Here is a 10,000-nt window from a genome sequence, read left to right as displayed (position 1 = left end):
ACTCTAACCTTCAGCTGACAGTTAATTTTTAGTAACGCTTTATTCTGGCAAATATATCCTACGTTATTAAATTCTCAACCTCGGATAATGCAATTCTCTTGCTCTGATTGGTTCACTCAATCTTGGTTATCGGCTCATATACCTTAGTTTGACCATATATGGTAAATGATTGCGCTAAACGTTGCTAAGCTAAAAATGTTTACGCCAGAAATCGAAATTTCTCTTGGTATAAAGCACAAGAAAAACGTTTTTGGGGAACGTTTGGCTCAATTTCGAAGCTTAGAAGTACGCGAAAAAGTAAGAACTGTTTTTGTGATGAGCCTACGTCTGTCTGATCACCAGGTATTACACAACATCGCATCTTCATCAAGTTTTTTCGATTTCGCTAGGATTTTCTCCCTTTTTTCGCTCGTATTTCGTACTTCCAAACTTTTGGAGTTTAAGGAATTTAATAAAACAATTATTCCATTCGCGCTTGTTGGATATGAGACTGGTTATAGCCAACTCGGCGCTACGCACCTCGTTGGCTATTTACCATCTCATATCCAACGTGCGCTCATGGAATAATTGTTAAGTATCCACGAGATTCCATTGAACCAGACGATGTCTAAACGATGTCTAAACGGAATTGACCTCTTTGGCGTGTTCGTTTGTTTTCCCATTTCAGACCGCGTGATTCTTATTTCAGTTACGATGGCAGAAGAACAAGAGTTAATACATTAAATAAAATTCATTATCATTATCATTATCATTATTATTATTATTATTATTGATATTATTATTATGTATTATTTAATTAATTAAATTTACGCGATAAACCCACATTAAAGGTTAACATCCTCTTAAAGGTTGAATAAGCAAATGCGCAGTTTAGTGAAAAAAGAGAAATCTTTTAACCAAGCCGGCGTACATGTCCAAGCTTGCCAGTTCATAGTCAGCATGTATTCATTGACTGCGGTCAATCACAAGATAATCAGTAGACTGTTTTTCAATACCACACACACCAAATAGCTATTTCACCACCAAGGTGTTTGCGACTTATCTAGACTTACATTAGTTAAAATCAAACAAAGCTATGACCATGACATGAATCTTATGAAACTTGTGCCTGCAAATTCTTGCTTGGGAGGGAACGAAACCATTATGGCGATAAAGATGCGAAATTATGATGTAAAAGGACTCTGGATGTGAGCCATTCATTTAATGATGGAATAACATTGCAAAAAACTGATAAAACTAATAGGTGCTCTGTCTCGGACATTTTAAAGTTTTTCGGTTGCACTCAATTAGCACGGTATTGAGTTAGCTTGAGTTCACGTGTGTAATCGCAGACGTAACGGTAAACTCCGGTTGGACCTAATCAGAGGTTTCGTCTGTGGTGCAAGCTAGCAATACTCTTGAAAACCCAAGATGAGGATAACAGAAGCTATCGATTATTTTTTTAATATGCAGGTTTTTCGAGAATGCCTTGTCTAAATTTAGAAAAGATGGCCACCTTTTGCAAATTTTCATCTCCTCCATCTTTAGCTGAGACAAAAAAACTCACGGTTTTTAGTAATATAATACGATTTATCTAAGCCTTGATTTTTGGTTGTCATTAATACAAACGCCAGGTTTTCTGAGTTTCAAGTTTCAAAGTAAAGGTTTAAATTGAATGAGATTACCCTTTCAAAGGCTTTTACCAGAATGTGGAGCCCACGGGCCCGTTTCTCGAAAGTCCGGAAAACTTTTCGGGCTCGAAAAGTCATTTGAGAAACTGCCAACCGCTTATTTTCGAAGGCCGATCTTTTAACATATATTTTCAAGGTAACAAAAAGCAAACTGACTGTGAAGTTTGACGACTTGAATCCTCTCCGTTCTCGAGATAAAAAAGGGAATTGTGACACCCGAAAATGGCCCGTAAAGTTAAAGAAACGGGCCCCAGGACAGTTTGATAACTGAAGGCGTCAATCAAAATAGGAGTGTCCCTTTCGGAAGAGATGAAACTACTAAATCAAAATTTAATGAACCTTTACATAACGAAGTCCTGGGGAAACGCATTAAAATCTTGCCCCTATAAAAAAGACCCTCAGTACTACGGACTTGAGATATCTCGAACTAAATTTTCCAGTACCTTTGCACCATGATGTATTTAAGTGACATTCAACATATGACTATTCAGTTCCTTTTAATCATTTCAGGAAACAGCACCATGACGGACGTCAACATTCCTGGTCTTAATGCAAGCATTATATTTTATCTCATAATTGTTGCGTTCGGCGTATGGGCGGCTCGACGCCGCAAGAACAGTGAAGAAGAAACTATGTTGGCAGGGAAAAGTAATGGATTTATCATTGGAACGTTTACCATGACAGGTAATTATATTCTATACTCTGGATTTTGATTTATCCCCTGAAGGCCAGACTAAAACAGTGGGGAAAGGTTGGTACTAAGGAGAACCCTGCTGATGATGTCCAGAGGTTTTAGTGGGTTCGAAATGGTTTCCAGCGATAGTTGGAAGCGAGGTCCTGGCCTACCAATCCAGTTGTGCCCGAGATTGCATCTGATGACAAGGAATTGAAGAATCAAGTTAAGTGTTGTGTTGCAGATGTGCAACGTGGTGAAGAAGATGTGAGATACAACATGCCTGAGGCTGACGAGGAACACAATTCAGAAGACTCGATACTTGGATTTAGTATATACTAAAACAGTGGATAGCGTTGAAAGCGCACGCTGATTGGCTACTCAGATATCGGATATCCTTAGCTATTCACCTCCGAGCAATTCGCGCGGAATTTGCGCCCGAATAAATGCGTTTATATCATCTTTTTGTGCTATATTATCTCACTGTTTTAGTATATACTAAAACAACTATTTACCTCAGTGTCAGTGGCAGTGTCAGTGGCTAGTGGCTTGGTAAATATTCACCACTAGCCACCTCCACTTCGGTGAACAGTTGCTAATTTTCGAGAGCTACTCTTGCTGGCATCGTCTGAAAAAGGGTGTAGCATGGCTGCTTCGGTGCAAGAACTGGTTACGAGCGAAGACTGGAAAACCAGAAAGGCCACCTTCAGTGTCAGCTGGTCCTCTGCTTCCGTCAGAGCTATAGGCTGCAGAGACAGCTATTGTCGGATTTGTTCAGCGCAAGCACAGCTCTAGAACCAAAGGGAGCTGTTGTGAAGAAGAGCTCGATCTATCTCCTGGAACCGTTCCCGGATGAAGAAGGAATTCTCCGCGTAGCAGCCGCCGCCTGAGAAGGTCGGCAACCAGTTATCGTGCCTAAGAATCACCATAGGTCGAAACTTGTTGTACCGCGAGCTCGTGAACTTCAGAGTGGACACTCTGGAAAAGAATACGTACTTTGCACTCATTAGGTAGAAAATTTGGATCGTAGGAGCTAGGCCACTGATCAAGCGGGTCCTAACGGAATGTGTGGTCAGTGAAGGAGGCTTCGTGGAAAGCCACGGGTTTAACGAATGGCAGATGTTCCCTTTGACAGGGTGACTGTGGACTGTTTCGGCCTTTTTGTGGAAGCAAATCAAGCGGTACGGCGGCTTATTTACATGCCTTACTATACGAGCTGTCCATATTAAGAAGCTTGACAGTCTTGAAGCTGATTCCTTTATCAATGGCTTTGTGCGATGTTGTGCACGAAGAGGCGTGCCAAAGAAGGTAAGGTCAGACAACGGCTCTAATTTCGTCGCGGGAGAAAGAGAACTGCGCGAGGCAATGCAGAGCTGGAAGGATGAAGGCAAGGTGAAAGCGCATCTGTTGCAGAAAGTGGAAATTTAATCCCCAGCGGCATGCCCTATGGGAAGCATGTGGGAAAGACAGATCAGATGAGATCAGTTAGGAAGGTGCTGAATGTAGATGATGAACGCTTATCAACCCTGTTCTGTGAGGTGAAGTCGATCATTAATGGAGACCGTTGACAGTAGGGAGCTTTAGCAACGACGACGGGAACGGCAACGGGAACGTCATCACAAAACATAAATTCTCATTATTATAATCACTTCACGACTATTCCAAGTTTTATCTTCAATGCTGACGTCCTTCATAAAACCTCAAATTTGGTCATTTCACCTTGTGGTTTTGCTGACGTCGGCAAAGAAATAGACAAAAGTGAAAAACATACGTGCAGAGCGTGCAAAGCCATTGTCTTTGGCCAATAAATATGCAAATCTGTGACAATCTCGTTGACGTCGCCGTTGTCGTTGCTAAAGCTTCCTAGTCTTGTTAGGGAGCTTTAGCAACGACAACTAAATCGTTCCATGACGCGAACGATGAAAGTCCCTTGACGCCAAATCATTTGCTGCTCCTTCGCGGAGGACCTGAACTATACTCCGGTCAGTTTGATCAGAGTGATATATATTATTTTTCTTTTCTTTTATTTCTCTTTTTATTTCACAATACACTATTCATTACATTACACTGCTTACAATGCTTAATAGTATTTACAATACAATACAATACAATAACCATTTACACACCAATACTAGTTCACCAATAAATGCAACACTTCGTAGCACGTTTATTTCCTATTAGAGCGGTTTTCAATTGAGTGTCGAAAGTAATTAGCGAATTGCTTTGGTTTTGCATTACATCACTCAGTGATTGGTTCAAAGGTCTCGCGCCATTTTTTCAACCAATCAGAAGTGAAACCAAAACCAATCGTAGCTTGCGCGTGCACATTTTCCCGCGCTTTGTGTCGGCTACATGTAATTACTTCGATTTTTGATTGGCCTACTGGATTATCTCCGTCCTTTTTGATTGACCAAAGAAATTCATTTGTTTTTGGTTTTACGACACTCAATTGAAACTCGCTCTATTCTACAATAACAGGGTAAATATCTAAAGCACTCAGGAATGAAATATATATGTTACTTTTGGAGACTTGCAGTACGGTACGAATGGTTCTCATTTCCTCGGAACCGTTCTTTGACTATCATTCAATTTGACAGATATGTTTAAAGTGGCGAAGAAAACCATCTAGCTTAGGTTTACTCTCTTTGTGTCCGCATAACCAGATATAATATTTGGCGTTTAAAAGGCAAACGTTTATTTGGAGTTTGTTTTCTGTTTTATCAGGCCTTAGACCCAACGCAGTATCTTCTTGCAAAAAACACATCGACAGCATGAAACCGAATATTTGAGGTGTCAATCTGCAATTCCCTTTGGAGAATGTCACAAACCACGTTGATTCCGGAATATTATTATAATTAAATTCGAGGTTCTCTCTTCTTGTATAATCTTCTAGTTCAACAATTTTATTCCTTTCTTCTTTCGGTTCTTCTTTAGTCTTAGTTCCTGATTAACCTTATCCAAATCCTGTCTCAACTCTGGCGATTCCTTTTCCTGGAGAGCTTTGACAACACTCTTCTTTCATAATTAAGGCCCACACTTCTTCCATCCTCTTTTCCAGTTCTTTAAAATTGCTGTTTAGACCGATTAACTCTGATTTCAAATCCAAATGGAAACCACTCAGTTCCTCATGTATTTTAACGAAATTATTGTCCATACTCTAGCTAGTTCCATGGTTCTGTCCTTCTTCGGCTCCACTGGCGAGTTCTCTGAGCTTGAGCTTGATCCTCGTTCTCCACGCTTGTGTTTTGTAATCCTCTCACAAAAAGGCGGTGGTGCTAGCTTATGAGAGTCCTCCTTCACAAAAATCGTTCTCTACAGGATGGCACGTCCAGTCGCCATTGCAGTCTTCCCAGTCTCCTTCAGAGTGATATATGCGGAGGGCATTGGAGACATGTTCAGTTCCTCTCTGACCAGTTTTGGAAACGCTGGGTTTGTGAACACCTACCTATTTTGCAATTACGCTGAAAGTGGTTGACGCGTGTAATCCAGACCTTCCCAGGAAAAGACCGACTAGTCAGAACAGCCCAAGTGAGGACAGGTTGGTCAATCAGGCCAGTAGCCAAGTTGTGCCTATTGGAAGCTGTGGTGACAGCATGTGAACATTTACATTTCTTTACTGCATACCGGATTTGTCTTAACAATGAACACTGATTGAAAGATTGGACAGTCATTAGAACATTGAATTGTAGACTTTAGTAAAAGCTTAGTAATATTTATTTCTTTTTTCCCTTTTAAGGAGCCGGGGTGTACGGGACAGTTTGTCGTTCCGCGCTCCCCATCGTACCCCCCTTTGTTGTGGGTCTCGTGATCTCAAATGCCATGTGCTGTGCATTGAAAGTTTAAAGGCTTGTTTAATAGGTCATCGCTTTCGGCAATTCTACTTTTCAATTAAACCTGGATCTAGAAAATGCAAAACTCCATAAAAATTACCTTTTGATTTGTGATTTACACGCAAAACGAAAACTACTTAAGCTTTTTTTTCGATTTCACTTGAGCTTATACTGAAAGCTGAAAGAAGTGTCACTTTTTTTTTCAGATAAAGTGAACTTTTATAGGATTCCTCTCTGATGTTGCTGAAGTCAATTTTCTCAAGTTATCGCTTTATTCCGCTTTTTGCTACACCATAGTCAGTTAATCGAGGGATCGGACTGGTTATGCGGAAACATCAAAACCTTCAAAAGCGAGAACAATGTTATCGCAATTGATGTTGAACTGATCGTGACAGTGCACAGTCTTTTGTTTTTGCTTCGCACGGGTTAGCAAATTAGGTGTGTTTTGTGCACCGTCAAGGCCAAAAATACAGACAAAAACAGGAAACAAAGACTTGTAGTGTTTCATAACCATCTCCATGCATTAACTATGGCTACACTTAACTGGCTAGAAATGACTGAGGAACCGTAAACCATGAGAGTCAATGCGAAATAAGACGTCGGAGTGGCTTAATTAAGCTCTTTAATGGTGGGAGAAAACGTGGCAGCTAAGAACTCCAGCAGAAAAAGGATTTCAGCCATTCAACGTTTTAAGGAACTCCCAAGGCATTTTTGTGGGACAATCGAATAACTTTTAAATATGAAAACAAAACAAAACAAAACAAAAAAAAAGAAAACAAGCAAGAGACTGTTCCTTTTTGGGTCATAATCAAACCTAACAAATTACTAGGACTACCAATTTTCCTTTTTTTTCTTTTACGCTGGAAAAATGTGGATAGTGAGGAAGTACCTTTCACATATATGCCTTTCTTCTGTTTCCAATTTTCTGTAACTCAAACCAGCATGGAACTTTTCAAGATCCTACACTGGTCTATAGAGGGAACATGCATATGCCCCTTTTTTTCGCATGTTGTCTCTAAAAGGGAACATGGAAATTTCTATATTCTTTTACACTTAATCGATGAAAGGAAAATGAAAATTTTCATGTTCTTTTACATTTTATTTTGGAAAAGAGCATGGAAATTTGTATGTTCTTTTGCGAATTGTTTTTGAAAGGTCGTAATCTGCCTTGAAACTTTACTGACCATTTCTATTTACTTTTCCTCAAATTTACTCCAGCTCCCGTCAAAAGCTAACAGATGGCTTGATAATTTATTATTCCTCTCCCCACAAATTACCTCTAGTTTGCCAGTTGAAGTAAAACTCTGGAAAATGTTTGTATTTTATTTCTGATTTTTTTTAGTTTCTGCAAGAAATTGGCACGGTAATCAATAAAATGACACAAAGGTGCCAGTTTCCGAATACCCCCAATGGAACTTGCTTATGGTATTTTTGATATTGGGTAATTTAATGTTTTAATAATTGGCTGAGGAAAACAAATATACGTCAACTTTTCGTTAGATTTTCTTTATTTAGTTTTCTCGTACTGAAAAATAGTTGTAGATATAAATAATTAATATTCGCATGGGTCACTGTCGTATCACGACTTCGCCTCGTGTTAAGTTTGAACATGTCAGTGATGGAATTAACACTGCCCCTATAGACATTGCATAAAGTTTTGATCAGGATACTGAACCTAGATTCAAGATTGATAGTTTATTATTTCCTTTCTTGAATTGTTCTTGAATTAGTGGAGTGTGTTGTCGAGGCAATCATGAAATCAATGTCAAAATGTTTGCTGAACTCCTGATTAATCCCTCGTGGCCGAGGCCAAGGTAAATTATGCTGCACATCACGCGGTAAAATCGTGTTTTTAAAATTAATTGTACATAGTTTATTCAGCTTATCAATGATATTTGTTGCCATAAAAAGCCCAAAGAAACTTGCAGTTCAGGCAGCCGTAAGGAAGAAAATGTTATTTCGTACTCTTTGTTGTTTCTTGTTCGTCAGCTCACCTTTCTTGACCAGAGGGTAAGAAAATCACTTAACTTTTATTTTCGCCTTAAATATATCCGAGACATGTCCGAAAATCTGTGAAATCGTTTGTACTGATAACCGAATATCGGAAAGCGGCCGATAGACCTTTAAATCTATACACTTTTTTCATCAAGTCGTACAAAACATAATCGATCGGAGGAAAAATGCCTTTGATTTTAAAGAAATTGTTTCCCTTACATTTTGTCATACTTGAAGTATCGAAACGTAGTGCAGTTCATTTCAGATATATGACCTGAAATGTAGTACAACCCCAGAACAACCCTGTACAACCCTTTAGTTACCAAGAACTGCCGGGAGCCAACAAGTTTGCATATCCATTCACCGATTGTTGCGGTTTGAACTTGTTTTTTACCAGCGCTGGCATTCAAGTTCACCGAACTACGTGAAATACTGAAATCTGTATCATTTCCGAGCTTTCCACCAAAACTGTAACTATCTTTTCCTTTTTTTTATTTTTAATTGTTAATTCAAGTTACATTTCTTTTGCTGGATCTTAAGTTCACAATATTGAAAGAATTGGCAATTAAATATTGAAAATGAAACATTTAACATGCTTGGAAAATTTTTACAAGGCCGCTTGCTCAGATTTTGTCAAGGTTCTTTGCATAACACAGGAAAAGAAAGAAAATATACTTTTTTCTTATACTCTGTGTTTTTCTTTGTTTGACTTAGTTCTGAGAAGAGGTAAAGGAAATATGTTCTTCCACTGGAATTTCTTGTTCTGTAAGGCCCACATCATAAAACGACTTGTTAACGGAACATACAATTTGGTACGCCCAATGTCCCAGTGGGGTATGTCCTTCCATAATTTTTGCGCGAACAAACTTGTTGTTTTAGTCTGAAATTATTAGTCACCTTTCGTGGTTTGAAAGAGGCAGTATAACGTTTGAAAAAACTGGAAATAAATGCTTTGTCTTTTAGATTCTTCTCAGTCAGTATCGATTGCCATGCAGTATAAGAAACACCGTTTAACGAATGTGCGAAAATAATTTGAAATTCGACAAGAAAAGATAAGTCAGTGAATTCATTTTGCTTAGATTTACTGAAATGTATTGGATAATTTTAGGGTTCTTATAATCTACGACTATGGAAAGCCATACTAGACAAAAGCGGGTGAGATACCGTTTTTAACTCGTGGATACGCGAAGCGTAGGATAACCTGTGTACAGCCACCCGCTCTCCGAAAAAAAAAATCGGAGAGCGTCTGTGATTATTAAGTGATCTACGCTGACCAAAATGGTGGTCAATGAGGTAGATTTCAAACGTGCATTGAAGAGCGTCTCCGATAGTTTTAAGATACCTTGGCTTTATAGCATAGAAGCACTCTTTAAAGGAAAGGATGTATTTGCAAGCCTTCCAACCGGGTACGGCTCTCATCTTCAGAGCAGCACAGCCGGATCGTTGCCGATGAGCTGTTATTTTCCTCGATGTGTTCACATCTCAAATCTTCCAGGGCATTACGCTTTGTAGATTGTACTTGAGAATGACTAGGCTGGTCCGAGCAAGGCGTTGGGATTACATTGACTGGTAAGGAATAGCGGGAGACGTTTTCGAGTGGACAATCCTTTGAATAGTGCTATATTCAGCTCGTGAAGAGCGCTTTCGTTCTTTTGCGCTGACAACAATTCCTACAAATGTACGTCGAATCGATTTCCACTTTACACTCCATAGATAACAATTCCGCTCGTACTTTAAAAGAAAAACCTCTTTGACAAAAAGATTCGTATTTTGTACCGTGCTCAAAGTACACACGAACTCATCAGGTGTTTGCGACTTATCTAGACTTACAT

General features: G+C 39.2%; 1 protein-coding gene across 3 annotated transcripts in view; it reads left to right on the top strand.

Moving 5' to 3' along the window:
* The first annotated feature begins 8,057 nt into the window (after positions 1-8,057).
* Positions 8,058-10,000, top strand: part of LOC138025690 (uncharacterized) — a 15,810-nt gene continuing 13,867 nt past the window's right edge. For 2 of the 3 annotated variants that reach the window (XM_068872868.1, XM_068872877.1), the window contains exon 1: positions 8,058-8,183. In XM_068872868.1, the coding sequence (XP_068728969.1) occupies positions 8,062-8,183 (122 nt within the window). In that variant the 5' untranslated portion in view covers positions 8,058-8,061. Of the gene's footprint in view, positions 8,184-8,901; positions 9,003-10,000 lie in introns of those variants that run through there. The other variant, XM_068872885.1, reaches the window with a different exon arrangement.

Source organism: Montipora capricornis, chromosome 2 (assembly GCF_036669925.1).
Source record: "Montipora capricornis isolate CH-2021 chromosome 2, ASM3666992v2, whole genome shotgun sequence".
NCBI lineage: Eukaryota > Metazoa > Cnidaria > Anthozoa > Scleractinia > Acroporidae > Montipora > Montipora capricornis.
This window is presented reverse-complemented; position numbering and strand designations above follow the sequence as displayed.